This window comes from Misgurnus anguillicaudatus, chromosome 15 (assembly GCF_027580225.2).
Source record: "Misgurnus anguillicaudatus chromosome 15, ASM2758022v2, whole genome shotgun sequence".
In the NCBI taxonomy this organism is placed as follows: domain Eukaryota; kingdom Metazoa; phylum Chordata; class Actinopteri; order Cypriniformes; family Cobitidae; genus Misgurnus; species Misgurnus anguillicaudatus.
Window position 1 is genome coordinate 5,548,619 of NC_073351.2, and position 25,187 is coordinate 5,573,805.

Genomic DNA, 25,187 nt, shown 5'->3' on the forward strand with positions numbered 1-25,187 from the left:
GAAACACAGGCAGGTAGACAGACAGACAGACAGGCCAACGATGAAGACACACACACCATGAAGACAGACAGACAGACCAACGATGAAGACAGACAGAACAAGAAGACACACATGCAGGTAGAAAGATGACAACAGACAGACAGATGAAGACAGACAGTTAGGGAGACAGATGACAACAGACTGACAGGCAGATTGACAGACCAACGATGAAGACAGACAGACAGACCATGAAGACACACAGGCAGGTAGCCGGATGACAACAGACAGACAAACAGACAAATTATGACAGACAGACACACAGGCAGGTAGACAGATGGCAACAGACAGACCGAAGATTACTACAGACAGACAGACAGACAATAAAAACACACAAGCAGGCGCACAGATGAGAATAGACAGACGGACAGACAGACAGGTTTGCAGATGATGCAGGCAGGCAGACAGACACACATGTAGATAGACAGCCATGCGAACAGCTGCAATTTGTGAAGCTCCTTAAAAAAGCAGGACATAATTTCTCATTAAACGAGGTCTCTGTAAATAATTTCCATCTCTGAGAGGAAGTCAGTATTTAATATCAGCTTTCCATTCATGAGATTCTTTTTTAGTTCCCTTTATAAGCAGACAGCTGACAGCCCCGTCATCATCATACGCACCCACACACGCCTGCACTGAACGCAGATGAAGATGCCACATCTGCAACACCGAGTTACGATTCACATCCTTCTCGATCACCACCAGGAAAAACTTCTCAGAGAACGGAGGAGGCTGATACTCTACAACATAACATCAATCAATGGAACATACAAACAGACCACACAATCTTCATCAGAGGAAATAATCAAAATAAAGAGGAGGCTGCTTGTACCTTCTGCTGATGGAAAACTGGTTCTGGTGAAATCTGGAATGTCTTCATGAGGTTTATATCCCAGAATAAAATCCTCCTGAAACACGTGGAGCAGCTGCGTGTTTGAACCACACTAAGGAAACAAAAACACACACACAAAATATTTACAACAAACACAATTATATTAAATAAAGGGCATGCAAAAAGCAATCAGATCTCCAGAGGATAAGCAAAGTGCACACACATATGAACACCTGTAAGCTTCACCTGGTTAGTGATGATATCCAGCTCTATAATGCAGCCGGGTCGTGCGGTGGACTGCTGACTTACGATGTTGAACACTTCACCCACAAGTTTCTATCACAAACCAGAGACCAACACAAATGAGATACATCATGCTATAAAAAATAAAGGATATTACTAGGGTCAGAAGTCAACTCACAGAAGTTTCTGGGTCAGAGAGCTCATCCAGCAGTTTGCGGGCATCCACCACGGCCTGATACAGACGGAGGTTCTTACCATCAGACGCCACAAAGCACGCACTTGCCGAGTTACAATACGTTCCTGATGGAGAAACACACAACCTTTCATTATAATTAATCCTGTTTACATAGTTTGTGAGGCTATTATAAGGAACATCTGCATTGTTAAACTCACCGAGCACTGAGCTGGGTATAAGAGTTGGCAGCCAGGCCACGTTGGAGAAGGCAGAAGTGTGAAGCGAGTTAATTCGCGCTAGCTCGGACACGCCTCCCGTGCAGGAGAGCGGGCCGATGTGATCGACTCTCCACAGGATCAGCTCGCTGTAGATAGCGTTCGGGTCGTGGAAAGTACGCGTGGCCGCGTTACGCAGCTGTTTACGCGAGACGCCTCTCATTGGCCGGGCGGGCTGTATGGGCACGCCCTCGTCAACGCTATCCGGCCCAGAGGGCGGAGTCAGCAGTGCGTTGTGATGCGATGAAGTCAGCAGCAAGGGAAGGACCGTGTGACAAGCCAAATCGTTGAGGTGGAAACGATGTCCGCAGTAACGGAACTTGTGCGAAACCGTGAGGACGTTTGAGAAGGCGGACTTCTCTGCAAATGTGACGGCCCATTGGTTGAGCGATCCGTCCACGTGTTTGGACACCATCATGACGGCAGGGCCGATGACGGCGGCGAGGGAATGTCCGAGCGACCCGAGCCCGGCGGATGCGGAGGCGCTCTGAGGTACGCGACCTTCACTTCTCTTTTCCTCCAGAGCAGCGTAGCTCTCTCGCTCGGTGAACGTGCACGCGTACATCATGATGTTCTTACTCAGGGAGTTTGCATCGCCTGTGGGGAACGCCACCGGGATTCGAGAAGAGAATGATACCTGGGAAAGAGAATAGATAATGTATTAGACAGATTTATAGTTATGCAACTCCTAGTGATCAATCAACATTCAACCAATGTCTGAATATTTTTCCTTCATCCTACCTGAACCTGCCTGAAGATCCCAGGTATGAACTCATCCAGGTACTTGACGTGCCAGACGAGGAAGGAGCCGTCGTTGGGATGGATGGTGAAGAGCATGTCAGGACTCTTGTTCCACTCCAGGATAAGAGTTTCTAGTTTACGATCCAGCAGAACGGAAGGCAGAGGAACGCTGCTGTTCGAACCCGGAGACGAGGCTTTGGTACTTCCCTCCTGGTCGGCCTCCTCGTGTTCAGATGAGCCTCTATCAGACATCTCATCCAGATCTACACCACACACAAACCACATCACGTATCAATACAAGAGCAGTGTGTTTGCACTTAGGGCTGTCACAATGATTAAATCATCTTTTCTTTGCGATTGTTTGACCTCATCTCGATGTTTTTAGATCACCGCAATGATTGCACATCTCTCTAAAAAACACAAGGGGGAGCTGTAGTTTTTTAAATATATATTCATTAAAGGTGTAGCGGAGGATTTTCTCGAATTTTACAGAAGAACCGCCTTCTCCACTTTTAAAAAAAATGCAATTGTGCAACACTCCTGATTGACAACTAGGAGTACCAATAGTCTTGATGATCCACCCGGAAAAAGAAAATCCTCTGCAATACGTTTAAATAATTACTTTCAAGTATGTGTTATGTGTATTTTCTGCCAGGTAAAACTTGCAAAAGATTTATTTTAAATAATCACAACAATGTGTGAAAAATATTTCATAAAAAAATATGATAATTAAATGTCAAAGCAATAAAACAGACAATAATTGTCATAATCGTCACAATTTATTATACAATTATCATAAAAAAAAAATTTATCAGCCAAAATTTCATAATCGTGACAGCCCTATTTCAACTTTTATTTTTAACCAAGTGAGGCAGATGTTAAACATGCAATACACCCATAACATGCAACGTGTCAGTACCAAAGTCAAACTTTGTTGTCATCTCCTGCTCGAATTCCTCGGCGGCCTGCTCCATGTGCTGTTCGGAAAGCTTACGCAGCTGTTGCATGAACAGATCCATGGAAGTGGTAAAGCTGAGATCTTTATTATTCAGCCAGTGAACCACAAACCCTCCGCTGGCGTCGTCAGAGAAGATGCCTGATCCGGCCAGGGCTGCTGGGATATCTGATGACAGAGAGAACCGTCACAATGCTGCCTGTAGCTGGGTTTCATCACACTGATTTTATGGGCATTTTTAATTATCGCATAAAAAACTAGTGAATAAAAAGCCAAATTTAGAATAAAAGTCCATTAATTCGCAAAAAAGTTTTTATGCGCGAGCATAAATATAAGGTGGATTTTTACGTAAGCGATAAAGAGTAAATGTGAATAGTGGGAGATAGAAACACATTTTCTCAATAAATTCTGACGTAGCGAACATTAAACCCACAGGACTGATCGTCTAGCTGTTTCCGCCTTCGTTGTCTTTACCATATATGTGGCTCAATGTCATCTTAATACCCTTGCTGCTAGTGCCTTCATCAAAAATTCTGCATTTCTTCCTCTGTGCACAGCATTCAGTTTGGGAATTACAAGCTGCACTGCTAGTAAATTTATAACTTGCCCAATTGTAACTAAATGCAGTCCTGTCTCCATTTTCTATGCGTGCCTTATTTACTGTTGGTTACCAGTTACAAATACCACCTTTATACGTTCGAACAACTTTATGGACATGCACCCAACTTGCATTTGTTTGTTTTAATGTTTCTGCGAATTAAAAAAAGATTTGATTGTGTGTGCATGTTTATGCACACATACTGTATGCGTGTGTGTACGCACCTGTGTTTGGGTTGATGCTGGCTGAGATGTGAAAGTGGCAGAGGGCGTTGGCGTGGTGCAAGATGTGTCGGTGGGCTTCGTGGGACCCCAGCTGGCTGGGCAGGAGCTCGGTGTGAGCCACCAGGGCGGATGATCTCCGGCGGCCCCTGCGCAGATGCTTGAGGTGGTGGATAGACTAAATTCAGAAACGGACCGTTATTACCATCCTCAACACTCTCACACATGCTTCACTTTGTGCAGGACTTTGCAGAACTGGTTTAAGCTTTACATATTCTTCAAGCCTTGTGTGAAAGTTTGTCAGGTGGCATTAAATCTTTAAAGAGCCACCAACCTGGGTGTTTTCAGCAATATAAAAATAGTCTCTGGCGTTCCCAGAATGTGTCTGTAAAGTTTCAGCTCAAAATACACCACAGATCTTTCATTATACGATGTTGAACATGGCCATTTGTGGCTGCAATGAAAAACAAGCTGTTTTTGTGTGTGTTTCTTTAAATGCAAAAAAAGCTTCTGTTCGAGCGCTTACACATGTGCTTTGGACTACATCAAAACATGTGTCTCTGGCAGAAGGTCGAACTACACACTCATAAAGCCGAGTCTTTGAGCGGTTATGGTTGGGGCGTAATCAATGGGTTGGGGCGTGACATCACATTGATAGGGGATCCCCAACAGCCTGTTTTGTGTGACTGTTGCGGTTAAACTTTAAAGGAGATTACACAAAGAAGAAGAGATGGATTTGTATAATAACAGGATTTTTCTGCACACACACTGGCGACTCATTTTCTGATAGAAACACATTTAAAAGTGTTTTTTTTAGTTGGGGGAGGGTTTTAAAAACATACTTTGTTTTGTTTAAAACACTTAAAGGGGATACATCATGAAATGTGACTTTTTCCATGTTTAAGTGCTATAATTGGGTCCCCAGTGCTTATATCAACATAGAAAATGTGAAAATGAACAACCCAGTAACTTAGTTTTGGTAAGCAAGCATGGGCCAAAAAATAGGTCATTGAAATCTGGCTCCCCTTGTGATGTCAGAAGGGGATAATACCACTGCCATTTAGTGCAAAGATCAGCCAATTTGCATTTTAAAGGACACGCCCTAAACGGCAAATTTTTGCTCACACCTACAAAGTGGCAATTTTAACATGTTATAATTAATTATCTATATGATATTATGAGCTAGAACTTCACATATGTACGCTGGGGACACCAAAGTTTTATTTTACATCTTAAAAAAGTCTTGTGAAATGTCTACTTTAATGGCATGTAAGCTAGATGTTCATAATATCTGAATTATCTCGCTTTTATGTTCTGCTCACAAAAGCTGATGAGCTCAAATGTGAAGCAGATTTATACTGCAAGCTACATGATACTTGTGTGATGCTTTCTAGTGGACAAGATGGGCTATTGCTTGCTAGTGTATAATTTTCACACAGCCTACTCAAGAGAAGAAATCTGGCACAGTTATGGTGCAAAAACAAGAATAATAAAAACAATACAATACTTCTGCCATTTTGTAAGACACAAATTTCGTTTAGCATTGGTTAGCATTATTTCTCTTAAATCTTGTTCACAAATCTGTCTAAATCTGTGCTAGTGAGCATTTCTCCTTCCCCGAGATAATCCATCCACCTCACAGGTGTGGCATATCAAGATGCTGATTAAACAGCATGATTATTGCACAGGTGTGCCTTAAGGGGATCGCACACCAAACGCGCAGCTCAGCGTAGCGTCGAGTCGCGTCTAGGACAACTCGGAGGTATCATAAACCGGAAGTGCACATTAAATAGCGCGAGCTTCGTCAGATAGCGTCTACTTAAAAATGCAAAATATACGTTAGCAGCCAATGTTAACTGTTAATGATTTGGGACAAATATTATGTTATTTAATGTTAAACTATGTGAGTGGCGCTGTGTGGCACAACAGGGATTTGAACAACTTCCTGAGTCAAAGCTGGGCGGCGCGGACAGGCGCCACTTGGCGGCGCCGGTGTGCATATACTCATAGAAAGCAATGTGTATGATTTTTTTTAGAAAGGTGCGACGCTGAGCGGCTCTGAGCTGCGCGACTGGTGTGCGACCCCCTTTAGGCTGGCCACAAAAAAGGCCACTATAAAATGTGCAATTATACTGTATTGGGGGGTCCGAAAACCAAATGTGTGACCACCATTTGTCTCACACAGTTGATCAGGTTGTTGATTGTGTCCTGTGGAATGTTGGTCCAATCCTCTTTAATGGCTGAGCAAAGTTGCTGGATATGGAACATGCTGTCGTATACAACGGTCCAGAGCATCCCAAACATGCATAATGAGTGACATGTCCGGTAAATATGTTGGCTATGCAAGAACTGGGATGTTTTCAGCAAATTTAGAGAGATTTGTGAACAATATTTAAAAGAAATAGGACTTTTGTGTACATAGAAATAGTTTTAGATCTTTGAGCACATGAAAAATGGGGGGAAAAACAAAAGTGTTGCATTTATAATTTTGTTCAGTGTATATAAATTAAACTATTTAAGTCTGCAGTCTTTTAAAGGAAATGAATTTAGCAAACATGTGCTGGCATGCTGTCAGATGTGTTTCTGTGTCCTGACCTCCAAAGCATGTTGTATCTTGTCTTTCTGAGCGATGTTTGGCAGCGATGAGCTGAAGCTGGTGCTGTTGTCTGAGATCTGACCACCCAGCAGACTGTCCTCGGGCAGCAGGGTCTCACTCCACACTCGACAGATGCCATCCGCACAGGACGTCAGTAACACGTTACACACCGAGCCCCTGCATCACATGAATGCTGATCAGAGATGACGCTGAAATTGTGATATAAAACAGCAGTGACTGTGCTTGACATACTTGGGCATGTATTTGCTTGTCTTCCTCCAGGAGAAGCCATTGACTGTACGTGGATGAGCCAGATACACGAACGAGAAATGAACTGCTGGAGCTTTTTTATCAGACACATCAGGCATCACCACAGCAGACTTCCAGCCTGTGGTTGGATACCACACCTTAAGCAGACAGTCATCCTGAGAGAGAGAGAGAGAGAGAGAGAGAGAAAGAGAGAGAGAGCGCATGGTATTTTCACACTTGCTTAAATCTGTGAATCACACGCTTTTCTTTTTCAGGGTATGAAAATAGACAGAAAATGTGTGACTGAGTATGTGTGCAAGGGACACATTTGATGTTAGGGTGTACACATTACATTCTGCTTAATTTGGGAAGTCATGGAAGGGACATTGCATTGATATACAACATTTTGTCTGTGTTTGTGTTGTACCTTCCCAGCTGTGGCAAAGTATTCTCCATCGGGAGACCATTTAGTGATTTGGACAGCTGCAGCGGTCCTGAGATGAAACATACATTGACATGAATAGGTCAGATGCATGAGGCCACGGTCATTTATATACAGTATTTTTTTTACATATCAATTATTTATACAACAGTCAGCGGCACAAGTGTGTAAAAAATAAATAAAACAAAAACAGAGTGTCTTTAAAAGCCTCTTTTGTGCAGAACTACTTCCTTCCACCATGGATTTGAAGACCAAGAAACCCTTCCAGCTGTTTGTTTTGAATGTCGTAACTCCCCAGGCTTAAGTTTTTATTGCACATGACGAAAGCGAGAAAAGCATGAGAGAAAGCTAAGCACTTATTACACTATATATTAGTGTAATATCAGGATATGTGTAAAAAAACAAGGTATACCAATTATAGTCTGTGCTAATGGGTGGCAATAAGTCCACTATTAGGGTGCAAACTCCCGTTAAACGAGGTAAAAATGACATGCTGTCACTTAGGCCGCATTTACATTGCATGTTTGAAGGGACTCAATCCCTAATTTTTCCCGCATGTGGCACAGATCGGATATGACCTACAGACGTGTAAGCAGGAAAAAACGCCTAGATTCCGATATTCTGCAATAAGTTTAAGGCAGGGGTGTCCAATACGTCGATCGTAAAGGCAAAGGCGATAGATCGCACATAAGTTAACTGCTGCTCCACGCGCGAAATTGGCATTATGGTCTTATGCTGCATTTACACCAGCCGCGTGTTTGAGGCGTCAAAATCGCATCTACCGCGTCTAGTTTGCTGCTTTAACATTTTGAATGCATTCGTGTGTCTAGAGCGAAGTAGACGCGCGAAAAAGCAAGCATTTGATGTGCTTCTTGTGGGAGGGGCAAGTGCTATTCGGTTGTCTGTTTGCAAGATGGCAGATGTTGATCGTGCATTCATCGAGTGAGTTACCGGTTTGTATTTGGTAACCTTACTATAGGGGGAAAATAGTTTAAAAAATGTCGGGAATGCCGCGGGTCGATAAACGTCACGTGACTCAAAAGTGAAATGTGTATTTACAACTTACCAGATTGCTCAATGTCCTCACTGACACTCTTCCAAGCGAGGTCCTTTTTATTTCTGTCTTTATAGAAATAAGAACTTGTGTCGTATAGCTCCAGGTGACTGCTCACGGACAATATCAAGCGTTCCTTCATGTTAAATGAGTGACTCCGGGCGGGGCTGCCGCCACAGCAGCAAGAAGGCTCCTGATTGGTTAACGCGGTGTGAAAATCCGCCAAAGTTCAAATTTTTCAACTCGGGGGTCATACGCAAATTCACATAAAACGCAAAATTCACAAAAAGCACCATTCACGGGTACCACGCCAGACGCTCAATTCGCACCATTCGCGCAAACTAGATCGCGTCTAACACGCCGCGCTAAACACCTAATTCACACAGCGAGACCTCCAGACGCGCATCAACGCGTCCTCGCATTGACTTAACATTGAAATTACTCGCGATTGATGCCTCTACCACGGCTGATGTAAACGCAGCATTAGAGTAATTGTGAAACACAAAAAACTTATTTTTAAGTTGCTGCCCCTTTCTTCTCAAATGTGTTTATAAATCTTATGCCAGGCCGCTGCAGCTCAGTCGTCTAACTTCCGAAATTCACCAGGATGCGCATTTTTGTCTTTGCGCAGAAGCTGATCCACGCGCACGGTGTTAGCGCAAGCACGCGAGCGAGCAAACGAAAGAGAGAAAGCAGGGTAGTGCTGATTTGTATGCTTCTGCTACTGTTGTCATTTTCTAGTTTGTTTCATTAAACGCATCTATGCTATTTTAAGGAATACTCGACATGTACTCGAGGATTTTTTTTAAACTCCTCCAAAAGTATAGAGTAATGGTGACAGCCCTAAATTCAATGTAGAGATATATGCAGTATAGTCCTAAAAAGCATTTAAAGTGCTATAAAAATAATTAACTGTTTTTTAGCAGATAGATCTTGTCGGCTTTATCATTTTAAAAGCAGATCAACACACAAAAAAGTCTGGACACCCCTGGATTAAGGCATTATTCCTATGTGGGAATTTTTTTTTATATGATTCGGAAACATGCATCCGCAATGTAAGCTGACAGATCGGATATTCCCATGTCAAGACGTGTCATGCGTCACTGAAAATGTGACGTTGGCAACTCGGGTGGACACGACCCGCGATTACATGACTCTTCTTAACAGTGCAATAGAGGACGATGGCTCCACTTAGTCGAGTAATGTTAAAGTTTTATTTGTTGTTATAGAAATAAAGCTCTATAATCTTGTATAATCAATTTTCTGTGTCCATTGCACATCGCAACATTTTACTTTCGCTGTGGTTTAAGCTGTTCTGGGTCAGTATGTCTACACTGAACTGATTAGCGTAAATGCTAATATCGGATACGAGAAGCTTTTAAATGATGATGTAAGCGGGTTGTCAAAAAAAAATCAGATATAGGCAACAAATTGAAACTCTTGTATGCTTTGTGTTTACTGAAATTTAATTTAACCATTAAAACCAAAATAAAAAAAATGTAAACGGAAAACATGGAATTTGAGGGAAAAAAATAAAACGGAATTTGGGAAAAATAAAACTGATTTCAGAGGGCCCTATATAATATTCTAAAATAAAATATAACATTAAGAAAATGACCTTTACCCATTCCAAACCAGACAAGCAGCATATTAAAAGGAATTAGTATGTGTTTAAATATAAGTGTGTGTGCATGTGAACTGACTTGCACTGCCAGACACATTTCCAGTCACTGAGGATGAGTTCATGAGCTCTGTCATCGGTCAGCTGACTGTCCTCTTCCTCTATTAACACATCATTGGTGGGTGGAGCCCATAACTGCAGACGCTCTGTGGCCGCCAGGATACGATTACCTGAGACAAAGAGAGGATTTTATTTATATTTATAAATACTAATAAGACCTTATTAAAATATTAAAGTTGTTAATCTGATCCTAATCATGGTCACAAAAAAAATCAATAAAAGGTCAGAGAGAGAATTACATTTATACAGTGGCGGCCGGTGACTTCTTTTTCGAGGGCGCTCGATGCGAAGTTCGTCACAACATGTATGTAGCCCGTCGTGTGTGTGGTTCGTAATTTCAAAATATGTGTTCGGCGCGTCGAGAAAACCTATGTGCATCACGTGTCCTGCCAAAATAAGTGCCTGCTGCAGACGCGTCTAAAGGGTTTATGATTAAAAAAAAACACACGACGCAACAAACACATATTTTGGAAACACAAGCAACACACATGAAACTCCGAACACATATTTTGAATTTGCGCCTCTCGGATGAGCAGTCACGAGCCGCTACTGCATTTATATATATTTATAAATATTTTGAATATTTCAAACAAACCTTGGGGGTCCCAGGCCAGGTTGTAGGTTATAGCATTGAGGAAGAATTGCCCTGTTTTCTGCCATTGGTAGTTTAGTTGCTTTTAAAACAGACAAGCATATTAAACTCTTTTAAACATCTGGAAGATACACTTAAGTTTAGGTCACATTTACTGTATGTTGCAAGGCGTAATGCAAATGCATTTAGAAAGCATCAGCCTTTACATTCATATCTCACCAAAAAATTAGAATTTTTACCAAAAAGTGTATTTTGAGCAAGCACTTGAAAGAAGGCCTGTCAATCAGACCCAATCCATTCAAGAACTAAAACGTTGCTTCCCTGCACTTCCCCATGTATTAATGTATCTTGATACCAAAGTACCCAGAAAGCATAATGCATTTGGTTAAATCACCAACCATAAATACATGTAAATATAAACCGTCCTCCAGGGCTGAACTCACCTTATGACGTTTGTTTGGGTTGGAAGCAACTGGTTCAAAAATACACACCGTATTTCCATAAGATGCAGCAATCTGAAAAAAAATACATAAACTTAATAATAGGTCACCACTGTTATCTAAACAAAACCAATGAAATCTCTTTGTCATCAGCAATGTCGACTCAGCAAAGTTTAATGATGTGTGCACACCAAAAGGCAAGCGAATATGTGCATAATGTTCGCTCAAGATTATTCAAAGGATTACAAGTTTTGCATGTCAATACAAAACAAAATGTTGATAAGCTCTTTGGTGATTGGCTTGCGAGACAATGTGTCTTTGTTAAATTAATTATATTCGCTTTCGATGTGCAAACACAATAAAAGTTGACTACCATAACAGCTGTCCTGTGCTTATAAATAATATTGTTTAGGGTTATTTTTCAGTAAATATTTCAGAAACTTACAGTAGTTTACAGTACAGTCATAATTCTCTAGCTTGGCATTGCTGGACCAATATTACCGTCTCTATACTATCAATCATTTATAGTATAGTAGTAGTTCATTTTGAAGTATCTTTGAATCTGTCTGCTATATGAATACATGTAACAAAAAATGTAGTTGTATGGTCTTACCCGGCCCAGCTGTTGAGAGCACTCCACACATCCCACCTGAATGTTTCCATTCTGAGCTCCAGGAATAATCTGAACACACTCAAAATCACTCGCGAGGATCACAATATCACAGCCTGAACCATAGGCCTGAAGAAAGAGAGAGAGACTGTTTAATTAAAAACTCGTACCATTATTAACACTTTACAAAGCAGGCAATCAAAAATTGAGTACAGAATGACCCCGCAACTTGGACCCCACACTGACCTGGCGGCCATATTTGCAGTGCCTCCAGGCAGTTATTTTGGTCATATCAAGACTAAGTCCTTTTTTTACATGAATGGAGAAAATCAATATCTTTAAAATCCCGTGCTAAGGGTATAATAAACAAGAAAAGTGTGGCCAATAATTCAACCAAAACATTAATAGCTATGTGTCTATCGAAAGTTGCATATTAAACTTATGCGCATAATTAGAATATCCCATTAACAGGGTTCCCACACTTTAGTTAACTTCAATTTCAAGGACCTTTCAAGGACATTCCAGGTCCAATACCCTCAAAGTCAAGGAGTAAATGTGGGGACAAATTTCAAGTGAGAGCAAGGTTACATTGTGTTACCTTTTAAGATACATTGTTACAGTTCCCTTTTGAGGGAACTTGCGCTGCGTCACTGCGGTGACACTTTGGGGACGCCTCCAAGGGTAAGTGTGTTTGAATGCGTATATCAAATTCAACCAATAATGAGGCTTAACGACAAACACAGGGTGATGCGGGAGCCATGAAGTATATCGCTATCTGAAATATTGCCAAAGACAGGGTTACAGGGACACAGGAAGCTCAAAATTATTCATATCCTTTGTAACAATGACCAAAGGCGGCTGTGAAAATAAATCTGCATCGTTAATAATTTTGATCTTTACTTTAAAAAATCTACAAAAATCCAACCCCTCATTGGAGAAGAACAATTCCGAAATGGGGGAAAATCTCATCATGAGAGAAATACCCCTCTCCAAACCACACTGCTCACAATTAATCATACCCTTCCATTCAATTCTTTTTGCAGCCTCCTTTTCCCAGGAGAGCAGCTCTGGGTCTTCGCCTGTAGTGCCTGGTGAGTTTGGAGAGCATCTGACGGGAGTTTGGAGATCGTTCCTTCGTGCAGGGTCTCTCCGGATCCTTCAGATTCCAGCTGCATGTTGGTGCTTCTTCTCTTCAGTTCATCCCACTCATTTTCTTTAGGGTTCAGGTCAAGGGACTGGGATTGTTATGGCTAAAGCTTCATTTTGTGCTCAGTGACTCATTTTTGTGTTAGTTTTGATGTTTGTTTTGGATCATTGCCCTAAAGGAAGATCAAACCTCAGTGGGTAGCACCGTTGCCTCACAGCAAGAAGGTTTCCGGTTCGAGCCCTGGCTAGGGCAGGTGGCATTTCTGTGTGGATTTTCTGCATGTTCTCCCTGTGTCAGCGTGGGTTAACTCCGGTTTCCTCCCACAGGCCAAAATCATGCAAGTTAGGCAAATTGGAGATACCAAATTGTTCCTCCCCCAACTTGTATATGAATCAACTTGTCTGAATAAAACTTGTGTATGGATTACCTGGTTCTCGCCATGAATATAGCCGTAGATGCTGGAATGGCGTTAAGAAATAGAAGAAGAAGATTCCATGATGCCATGTATCTGATCAAGATGTCCAGCATAAAAATAGGCCCACAACATTAAAGATACAGCAGTATATTTCATTTTACACATGGGGTAAATTTTACCCCACTAATTTTGAGTTTTTGCTGCTAAAAAAAGCTATTTTTTGTTTCATCTGACCATATAACCCATCCCATTTGAAGTTCAAGTAGTGTAAGTTACTTTTCAAATGTTCTATGGTCAGATGAAGCAAAAATAATAGCTTTTTTAGCAGCAAAATCTCAACATTAGTTTGGTGCACACAGGGGTAAAATGTACACCATGTGTAAAATGAAATATACTGCTGTATCTTAAATGTTGTGGGCCTATTTTTCTGCTGAAGGTCCTGGACATCTTGATCAGATCCATGGCATCATGGATTCTATGAAATACCAACAGATAAAAAATCTAAACCTGACTGTCCCTGTTAGAAATCATATAATGGACCATGGTTTGATCTTCCTTCAGGGCAATGATCCAAAACAAACATCAAAACTACCACAAAAATGAGTCACTGAGCACAAAATGAAGCTTCTGCCATGACAATCCCAGTCCCCTAACCTGAACCCTAAAGAAAATGAGTGGGATGAACTGAAGAGAAAAAGCACCAACATGGAGCTGGAATCTGAAGGATCTGGAGAGATTCTGCATGAAGGAATGATCTCTAAACTCTTGTCAGGTGTTCTCCAAACTCATCAGGCATTATAGATGAAGACTCAAAGCTGTTCTCTTGGAAAAGGAGGTTGCAAAAAGAATTGAATAAAAGGGTATGATTAATTGTGAGCAGTGTGTATTAGAGAAAATTATTTCTCTCATAATGAGATTTTCACCCATTTTAAAATTATTCTTCTCCAATGAAAGGTTGGATTTTTGTAATTTTTTTTAAAGTAAAGATCAAAATTATTAATGATGCAGATTTATTTTCACAGCCTTCTTTGGTCATAGTTACAAAGGGTATGAATAATTTTGAGCTTGACTGTACATACATAACCCGAAACGTTTTCATGTCAAACACAACTATGAAAAAAAGCATTTTGGTATGAATCAACATTCACATAAACAGTTTAGCGCATGTGCTTAAAAGGCTAGAATTTTTATGATATTATCCTACACTACACAGGGAATAATATGGATTTTTTTCCAGAAAACGTCTTGCACAAAACAGGTTCAAGCACTTTGTTTGACCTGTATGTATATTTTCAAAAATCTCCCAAGGTCTTGAATTATTTCCCCCAGATTCACAAACTTTCAAGGATTTCAAGGACTCGTGGGATTAAATGTTTGCTAATAAAGCAGCGTTTCCACCAGTGAGCTGAAGAGAGCAAAATCGCCACTTTCTGATAAACAGGTGCTAAATATCCGTAAGAAAAGCGTAAAACCACTGTATTTAACCATTTTCGTGTATAATTAGTGCGCAAACGAAACACTATAGCTACAGCTGTTATCTGCTTTGGATTCCTGCTGTTTAAGTTGACAGTCAAATAAGACAGTCCTGTTAAGTAATATTACTTGTCTCAACCATTGAGATGACAGACTTTTCTCTAGAATTTATGCACATCTTGGCATTTCCATCCAACGTTTTTTTAAGCGATACTCCAAAATGAGCTAAAAATAGGTAAATGGAAACGTGGCTAATGCATATTTCATCAGTAAAGCCAGTTCTGTGATTAGTGCTTTATTCTGATTGGTTGAGAGTATTGGGCACACCTAATTTGTCAAATGTCTTAAAATATCCACCAGAGCAATGTCTTAGCAATGTGGTAACCGTGGTATAAAGGTGGCGATAAACCGGTAGGTAGATTCAACCAGTAGAAATGTGTCAACCAGTAGAGATTTTGGACAATCATCTCTATCGAGGTTACATCACGTCACGTAGCTTTGCCCTAAACAGGGCAAATTAGCATAAGAGTGCAACTCCTAGAAATGCAAATGCAATAAGATCAGTGCCAAAAATAATTAGATCACACCTTTTAAGCACTAATTATCCACTGCGCGTCATTATTAAATCTCGCCAGTTGTTATTTAACAACAAAATTATGGTTTGCACTGGCGCAAGCTGTTAGTAAATAATCTTATCCCTTAATCTTATAATTTGGCACATGGCTGCAGAAGCCATTGAGCTTTGTTTTGGCAACACAAATGTAGCAAAATGAGTCACAACAGTAACACAACTGAGACAAACAGAGGAATGAGTCACAAAAGTCATACGCATTCACTCACTTATTTAAACATTAATATTTATATACATATTTAAACTGTCTAACCACAATGATTTGGCAAAATACTGTAAGAATTACAACCCAACAATAGAAATCATCAAAATATCAATCAGTAATAAACATAGTGTTATGCTCTCTACATAATAGGGAAGTACACATTCTGTCTGCTCTCGATCTCTAAACAGCTGTGCCCATTTCAGTAATATATTTACTGAGACATCTTGTGGGTTATATTTGCTACTGGTGCAGATCTACTGCACATGCTCAGTTCTGTATATTTGGCTGTGTTTGTAATGATGATATACCCCATACTACTCACATTATCTTTACAATATGGGAGGAACTCTGCACAGCCTAATTTTCTGTAAGCATAAATTAACTGGTTGACAGCCTGCATTTGCCACAAATGAAATGGTATGACGGTTTAACGTTAAAGTGACCAAAATCACTACGACTATCAATATTATCATGGTTTTGTGAACAATTTCCAATGTAAAATGTAAAAAAAAGTACTGATGCAAACCAAATATAAAATTTATTTTACATGCAAGTGCACTTTCTTCACATAAGCATCAAATAAACAGTAAAAGTAACTATGGCACATTTGGGGTCGTGAGATAAATGTTCATCTAGTTCAGATAAAACACAAGTGAGTAAATCAGATTTTCATATAAACACAGAACAAATCATCTGTGGGTCATCTGTCTTGCATATGTTGTGGGAAATCGGGTGCACTTTAGGACCCAGGAGTTAACTACACTATACCTGTGCTCACAGCAAGAGGCAACCTTCTGCCCTGCGTTCCAGTTCGTTTTTTATGAACTTCCCTCGCTAACTTCCCTCAGTCTCGTTCACTCGGATGTACATCATTGCTTACATTGTACAAGTGCCCACTACTGCTAGAACACTTGAAGTGGGTTCAAATGGATCGTCCTAACTTCCCTCGTCCACTTGACGAAGTGGAACGCTTCCCGAGGGGAAGTGTTTAGGGAAGTTCGCGAGTGTGTGTCTAAAACTAGAGTGGAACGCACCCAAGATCTCTCTAAGGATGAAGCAAATACGAAAATGATTTAAACTGCAATTCATCGACTGGCCGCTAGAGACAGCAGGCTCCAAAAGGGAGTCAATTCCCATAGACTTCCATGTTAAAATGCCCAACTTCACAGCAGAATTTAATTTGTTTACAGCCTGGTACAAAAAGAGTTTTTGGTCTGTATAGCTAATTTTGCCCTTCACGACAACTTTGAGGGGGGTGAATTTTTTTATAACTCATCTGTTTAAATGATATTAAGCCTTAAAGTTCTCCATAATTAAGGGCGTGGCCACTTGAGTGATGGGTGAACTGCCACTGCTGTCACTAGAATCGAGCTAGGCGTTTCAGCAACCAGCCGCTTCAGCTTCACCCACCCGCCTCTTTACCCATTTTTGGTTATCCACGAGTGATGCACGGCGACGAGATGTCAAGATAGCCATGATAGGCCTTGTCTCCTATTGGCTTCAAAAAAGCTCTTCACAGACCTATGGGTGATGTCACGAACACTATGTCCATATTTTTTACAGTCTATGGTTTGACAACCGTATTCTGGTTCCGTGTAAATGTAGCCCATTTTTGTCTCATTATTTGATTGGCCATTATATGTTTTAAAAAAAAACTGGATTAAAATTTGCAAAATAAACAAAATAATATCCAATAACTGGATGCCAGTCTCTGAACTAAACATGCAACAATACTGATGTCATGTGTCAGCTTAGCATACTACTATCTGATTTACAATATCACTGCATTCTTATTTTTAATCCAGTATATACTGTGCAGTATGCTGTATACTATAGCAGTAATTGAACACAGCCTTTGTTTATATCTGTACTATAGCACACTGATGCTGTGGCACAATGCAAACACAAACACACAAGCAGACTGAGCTGAATGCTGCACCTGTTGTTCTGTGTGTTCTCATCCTCTCTATGATTTATTAATGAGAAGAGAGCAAAGAGCCACTGAAAGCAAACAAGCTGAAAATGACTCTCATTCCCATTATAGACACGATAGGGAAACACACACATACAGCACTATGACGGGCTGAAAGAAAGAAATGACATGCCAATCAATGCCAATATCAATTAAATATCATTTTCCTTTTTTGTTATTATTTCTGAGCAACAATCAAACCTGACATAAACCATATCATATTTTTTCAAAAGCTTACATTTTGTGCAACATGTGGATTAAAGGTGCCGTGGAATGTAAAACTGTATTTACTTAAGGAATAGATGAATAATAAGAGTTCTGTGCATGGTAATGATATATCTGCCTCAAACAATTGTTTCCTCCTTCTTATGTAAACTTTGTGCATGCAAAAGACTGCTAAAAAACTCACCAATCTTAACATAAAACCAACTGTGACGTTACAGTCGAGATGTACGCCTAGTGTTGGGCGATATGCCCTATTTTCAGATCGTCCTATCGTCAGCCTGTGAGATCGGCGATACACGATGTTATCGGGGGGCGTGGCAGTAGTTTACTCTTTTTTTTATTTGTTAATTTTTACTCATTATAACAAGTCACTTGATGGGTGGACAAAAAAAACAGGACCGCAACACCGTCATGACCGCAACCTTCTTAAAACTGATGCCATTAAAGCGAGCGCGTCATTAAAACCCTATCATGATTACTTAATAACTGTAAAAACATGCATCTGCGCACGCACACACACGTGCGCGCACATACAAACTATTCAATGCATTTATTTAGTGCTGTTGCAGAAGACTACACGTGTCAAGCAGTGGTGCTCTCATGAGGTGCCTTTTTAAACGCATCGTCCAGCGGAACGCGATCATATTTTAAACACAATCATATATTAAACACGAGGGACGTGTTGCTACAACTCATTGAAATGCATATCATAAACAGGATTAATACCTAGTGATCTGACTTCGGACAGAGCGCAGCTCTCTGCACGTACGAGAGAGAGGCGCTAATATGCACCGGGTCATATTTTAAACAAAAAGTAAAGTTTTCATCAGCTCGCATGAAACGCATTAAACTGAACAAATAAGGATTACTACTTTAGTTTATGTTTAGACTGCGGACAGACACGAGAGCGCGTGCACAGAGAGAAGCGCAGCTGCTCATGACGCGGCGCGCTGGATTTAGTGGTAGAAGGAGACCAAGACGCGTGCATTAAGTCCAGGTACGTGCAAGAAGGAATACTCTCTTTACAAGCTCTCCGCGTAAAGTGAAGCCCACAAACCCTCATGTGAGGAAAAGCATGCATTGTCGGTGTTAATATGACTATGATGATAATAATAATAATAATAACCATTCGCCAACTATCGTCTTGACTATCGCCATGAAAGCCTGCCATTGGCGATATGTCTGAAGATCGTCGATACACGATACTATCGTCTATCGGCACAACCCTATGTACACCCCAACATTAAATTACACATTAGGTACAATGTTGTTACAATGCTAAGTTTTGAGTGCTGAGTTAGAGCTATATGCTAGTTAATGTTTTATACTAGCAGCATATAGGCTATACTATTGATGTTACAGTTATGTTTTGCAGGTCCATACTAAAAAACCCACAAACTTACACTCAGAAATCATCCATTAGCAATCTCCAAACAATTGATTATTCCTCAAAATCTGTATCTTCATCTAATACAAACTCAAACATAAGGTCTGTTTACACACACACAGAGCTACTGAAATGAGCCTTTGAGCAACAGCCAATCAGAGCATCAACATTATTATTCATGACCCTTCCAATAAATGGGTTGTAAATGGACATGTTAAAGTGTCTATGGATCATTTTTGCACTTAATAAATCCACATATCTACTATGTTGATATCAGAGACCCATTTAACATCGTATCAATGCATTCTTTGACACCTTTAACAACACTCTTTAACCTCAGCAAACTTTAACAGCTGATAATTGTCTCTTTTTACTAGAAGGCAGGACTTTCTTTTAGTATCTATTAGGGGTGTTCTCAATAAAGAATTGAACTACACACCGCATTTGATCTGACCACGCATCTCTAATATAGTTTGGTGATAAAAACAAAGCATAAAACCGCTAATGTATGGTTCTGATTCTGAATACGCTCTACGTGTGTTTACATCAGATGTCCAATCAACTCCTAGTATGCAAATTTGTTGCTAACCTCACAGATCCTCCTCACATTTTGCTGTGTGTGTGTGTGTGTGTGTGTGTGTGTGTGTGTGTGTGTGTGTGTGTGTGTGTGTGTGTGTGTGTGTGTGTGTGTGTGTGTGTGTGTGTGTGTGTGTGTGTTGCGGAACATTCAGCATGGCAATCGAAGGAGAAAAGCCGCTAATAGTGTCACTACCAGCTTCATTTAAGCAGTCCATCCAGAAAAACGTGATTATACGATCGCATGATTCAATGCATAATCAGCATATTTATCCGGGGGCCGTATTTTTTCAAATACGCCGCACTTTCACAGCATAAATTCCAGATTTCGGCATGCAGAATATGCGGGCTTGCATGATTCATAATTTTCGTAGCAAAATGTCATATATATCTTAGCAGAAAGTTGAAAAATTTTGCATTTACTTCACACTGTCCCCTGCTGCTATGGGAACGTAATGAAGTGACGTAATTACGCGACGTGAACATCATTGAAAAGCTGCAAACCCCAACTGCGGTTTTTGCAAGTTCCCGTCATTTTTGCAAGTTCCGGCAATTTCATTGCATAAAATTTTATAAATATCTTGCATATTCCAAACGCATTTTTTAAGAAAACGTGCCGCAAGATCAAGGATTTTTGCCCGCAACAATCCCAAAAAAGTTTAAGTCTATTGCAGCAGTGATGGTAAAAAAAAAACGTGGATAAATTTGGCACTGTGTGTGCTTAAAGTCCGAACTATTTGAAAGGGAAAAAATAGACATTTCTAAAATCATGTGCTAAAATCACAATAAAACAACATGTTTCAAATCAACAATTAAACCTGACATCAACTTTACTGTTAACCGTGTGCGTGTTTAGCACACTAAATCATCACTCATGTCCCTCTGTACAGAACACAAGTAAAGCAGACATCATTCATCAATCTCCCCGAACATGATCCTGCTGGAGAAGACAGCTCGACTCATCCTGCCTGTCAGTGTGCTGTGATTGTAATACCCTTCAGAGATCAACACCAGTCCCACTGAAAGGTTTAGGCTCATAAAAGGCCAGTTTCACAGTGTGAAGCAGCTATCTACTAACATCATCAACAGGCCTGTTTACAAAGTTAAAGACCTTTGATTAAGAATATGCATAACTTTCTTATCTCTCCAGCTATTTAGAGAATACTCCAGGTTATCTTTTGCTCTGTGTCAGGGTACATAGTTGGGTAAATTTTGGTTACCAACATAACTCCTGTAGGCGGAGTTTGCTCTATGTAAACACTACCTGAATCATGTGAATTGAAATAGTGTGTTGCCTGCTAAGCCTCCTTTCCATGCATATTACTCTACATGAGACAAAATCATTTACACACATCAAAATTATACTCTAAAAGCAGGTATAGACGCGTGTGTATAGACATGTGAGTTCACATCAACCAGGTGTAGCTGCCTAGTAAATTTCATAGTAGACATCTCAAACTGCGCACGTAAGCGAGATGCAAATAAAAAGAGGAATGAAATGCATTTTGTGGGTTTGCATATTGCTGTCAACATGCTGCTGAGAAAAGCAGGAAGTAAAAAGAGCAAGTGTTGACATCGGGGTCAAACTGACAGGTTTAACAAACCCACTGCTGAGTGGTTGTTAACTTAGTCGTCTACACGCTCGACAGATCTACATTAAGATCAGGAGATCATCAAGACATAAAAATCATTCATCAACTCAAGTCGCCATTATACTCAAGGTTTCTGAGTCTGCAACAGCACAATGTTCTTCTAGGTAGCTGATGTATGACACTGCCTTTTTGAATGGCATTTTTTATATATTAGGGCTGGGATAATAGTTGTCTGATTCTGCTTGCTATGCATCTCAATAAATTACAGCAAAATGCTGCTACATCCAAAAGCCAGAGGGCGCTCTCGTTCAAAAACTCAATATGGGCCACAGAAGAAGAACCATTTACACGCGCAGCCCCAGAAAAAGCCTATAAGCATAGATATGTGTTAAGGCTAGATGTCTCGCCCACGCTGCTGGCCAATTGAGTGGAACTTCCGCATTTGGCGGCCATCTTACTTACTCGTAGCATTGATTTTAAAAGTGTGCAGGTACTTTTAAATGAGCATAATTTTTTACCGATTTTCAAACGGTTTGGTTTGTTATAAACATCAAAGATGTACCTATGACACTGCATACTTATACTAAAAACACAATTCATGAAACATGTTAAAGCATCCATAATTATAGCCACGTTAATAATGTTTGTAAGAAACCAAACCGTTTGAAAATTGGTAGAAAATTGAGCAAGTTATGGTCATTTAAAAGTACCTGCACCATTAAAACTCAATGCTATGAGTGAGCGAGCTGCATGTGGTAAGATGGCCGTCAGGTGATGACGTTAGAGACTCCGCCGTAACACATCTAGCCTTTATACATATCTATGCCTATAAGCATATATTTATATTGCTGTTCATTAAAACTTTCAGGTATTTTCATGATAATAAAGAATATTTATGATGATCATGTTGACGAGTGTTGCTTTTTCATATGCAAGTTATAAACATACGGTGATTTGAGATTGATAAGAAATTCCTACTGATCAAAGAGCCATAATACATGAAAGAGCTTTGCATAATATCAGCTTTGTGATTCAGAATCAATATCAAACAGGTATTATTAATAGGGGTGGGCGAAAAACCGTTATGCGGCTTTCACATAGGACGCGGTGTGTGCTGCGCTGCACTATGAAACCCATTAATTTCAATGGCTTGCCCCGCGTGAGGGCTGTTTGATGTTGCGTCGAGCAAAGCGCGAGCACAGCGGAGGGCAGCTTGCGCTCACGCCGTGGTCAATGTTCAAAATAGTTTAACTTTTGCGCTGCGCTCTGTGACGAGTACCCGCGCGGCCAATAGAAACGGGGCGTCCAAACAAAATGGACGAAGAGCTGCTTATACTCGGGTCTGGCCAGCAGAGCACAAGCGACGAGCGCAGCGCACACCGCTTGCTATGTGAAAGCCGCATTAGACATGATTAACCGGTAGAAATTTGTCAACCGGTAGAGATTTTGGACTATCGTCTCCATCGAGGTTACGCGCCCATGTCACGCACCTGTGCATGTGGTAACGAAAACATAACGTTTGTACACATATTTAAGCACCACAGTTTTAAAACAAGTTATTTTAACCCGTTGAAACACAGACAACCGACAAGCACAACCGCTGCTCTTTCTGTCTGTGAGGAGCACGCAGGTCGCGCAACCGCTGCTCATTAAGCTTGTGAGCATTTTTCATGCTTTATTGGCCTTAAATACATGCGTCAAAAGTCCCATCTTTTGCAAGTATCCTCATAAACACGACCATTTAGGTAGGGCTTAAGAGAAAGTGAACAGCTAAAAGAGAAAATGCATGTGTAACAGTATATTAGATCCGGTCTTAAAGGGGAAGTTACCTAATTTTGTCTGTCACTCATGTTTATGAAACATCTGAAAAATCAGCTGAAAAATGTGAAAAATATGAAAAATCTCTCACTGCTCTTGACTAAATCACTTATCTACCTTAAATAAAAGAATATAGATACATACATAAATAATTATTTATTATCATTCATTTATCATTGACTGTTTATCTTCAGAGAGCTTGAGTTTAGTTTGTTCTTATCTTCTTTTTATGCTTATATAAGGTTTTTGTGAGAATTATGAAAATTTCTATGGTATTAAAGATTTTAATAACAGAAAAACCTTAATAAAACATAAAAAACTCTACCGTGATACATATCGTTATCATGATATAAAATGAATCCCATCATGATAGAAGATTTTGGTCATATCGTCCACCCCTAATTATTAGTATGAATCGCGATTTATCGTCCCAGCCATAGAATATATTTCAATCGTGATAATATATCTTGCACACTATTGTCTTTCATAATTTTTCACACAATTTTTATGTGTTGTACACCCACCATCTTTTCATTGTCATGCGACCAATTGTCACCACATAAACGCAGCTATTGTGAAAATGAAAGATCCTTAAACTGTCCCACATTACCTAATCTAACACTGATGTGAAAGCACGTCTGTGGACTTTTCGGTGGATAAATCTTGTCAAACCGCAGAGAAACAATCAGAATGAATTGCAGGTTTCAGTTCTCGTTTCTGCTCCATCAAATCGCTGCTATGGCCAACTGATGTGTAAGAGCACAATTCCTTATAGACCGCTCAATCCAAAAAATAGTTAATACTACAAAATACTGTAGGTGTATTTGATTCTTCAATTGTACTTCAGATGTACCTTAAATGTACTTCAGAGGATACAATATAATTCCAGCATTAATGTCTATCACTTACTCAACAACATTCGTAGGGTCAATATAATGAAAACAATATGTGCTCAGGCCCTAAAAATGTGTTGGCTGCATTACTCCTGTTGGACAATCTGTGTGTTTAATACAGCAAATCCATCAATAAACATGCAGCATGAAATGGTAGTAATGTTAGATTATAAATCATATCATTACTTCAAGCATATTTTCTGTGTTTACCTCTTAGTACTTGTTATCGTGCATATAGTTTGTTATTTTAGTTCACATTATCTTGAAGTCTGCCAGCAATTTGTGGTATGGCAGTGGCAATAAAAGCACAGAATTCAATAAAACCACCCTAATTTATGGTGATAAGCTCTGTACATTAGACCAGTGCTTCTCAACAGTATACTGTAACTGTACAGCCTATGGCTACTTATTGTGTGTACAGCTGATGGACTCAGCAACTATCAAAACCTAGTTAGATGCCAACCTAGCCAGTCAAAAGTAAGAACCACTGATGTTGTGTAAGCAAACATCCTAGTAGGTTTTCAAATAGCTTCATGCATGCATCATAGTCATCATGAATGAACATTAAATCATAGCTATAAACATGAATTGCATGTCATTTACTTTTTCAGTCATACATGTTACGCAACATGCAGATTTGGTTCTTTTAGTTTGCAGCGCTAAACAGTCATGCATTTGTTGTTCAATGACATAGCGTTTGATGAAAGTGTTTAGTTCACGATTAGTCTGTAAGTGACTGAAATAAACTCATCACCTCTTTACACTAGAAAGACTCTGGCCTGTCAACTGTACTCTGTTGTGTGCACAGCTGATGGGTCTGACATCCAAACACAATGGCTGCGTCTCAAAATTTAGTAAGCCACTTAGAAAACCAACCCAGTAACCCACCTACAATACATAAGAGTATCTGGCCATTATTCTGCACCAAAAATGCATGTATTACGCGACATCTGTCTAGGTTTTGAGACACAAGCAACAGCTCACCTAGGGGCGCTGCAGCCACAGGGGACAGGGGGACATGTCCATCGCACTTTTATAAAAAAAATTGATTCT

General features: G+C 40.1%; 1 protein-coding gene across 1 annotated transcript in view; it reads right to left on the reverse strand.

The window, feature by feature from the left end:
- Positions 1-25,187, reverse strand: part of dmxl2 (Dmx-like 2) — a 74,694-nt gene that overhangs the window by 48,517 nt on the left and 990 nt on the right. Inside the window, exons 2-16 of the mRNA XM_073853304.1 lie at positions 11,804-11,929; positions 11,194-11,265; positions 10,754-10,832; positions 10,121-10,268; positions 7,349-7,415; positions 6,925-7,097; positions 6,672-6,849; positions 4,080-4,254; positions 3,222-3,425; positions 2,303-2,565; positions 1,505-2,198; positions 1,290-1,411; positions 1,115-1,204; positions 869-980; positions 657-776 (exon numbers count right to left, since the gene is read on the reverse strand). Of these exons, the coding sequence (XP_073709405.1) occupies positions 657-776; positions 869-980; positions 1,115-1,204; positions 1,290-1,411; positions 1,505-2,198; positions 2,303-2,565; positions 3,222-3,425; positions 4,080-4,254; positions 6,672-6,849; positions 6,925-7,097; positions 7,349-7,415; positions 10,121-10,268; positions 10,754-10,832; positions 11,194-11,265; positions 11,804-11,929 (2,623 nt within the window). The remainder of the gene's footprint in view (positions 1-656; positions 777-868; positions 981-1,114; positions 1,205-1,289; positions 1,412-1,504; positions 2,199-2,302; positions 2,566-3,221; positions 3,426-4,079; positions 4,255-6,671; positions 6,850-6,924; positions 7,098-7,348; positions 7,416-10,120; positions 10,269-10,753; positions 10,833-11,193; positions 11,266-11,803; positions 11,930-25,187) is intronic.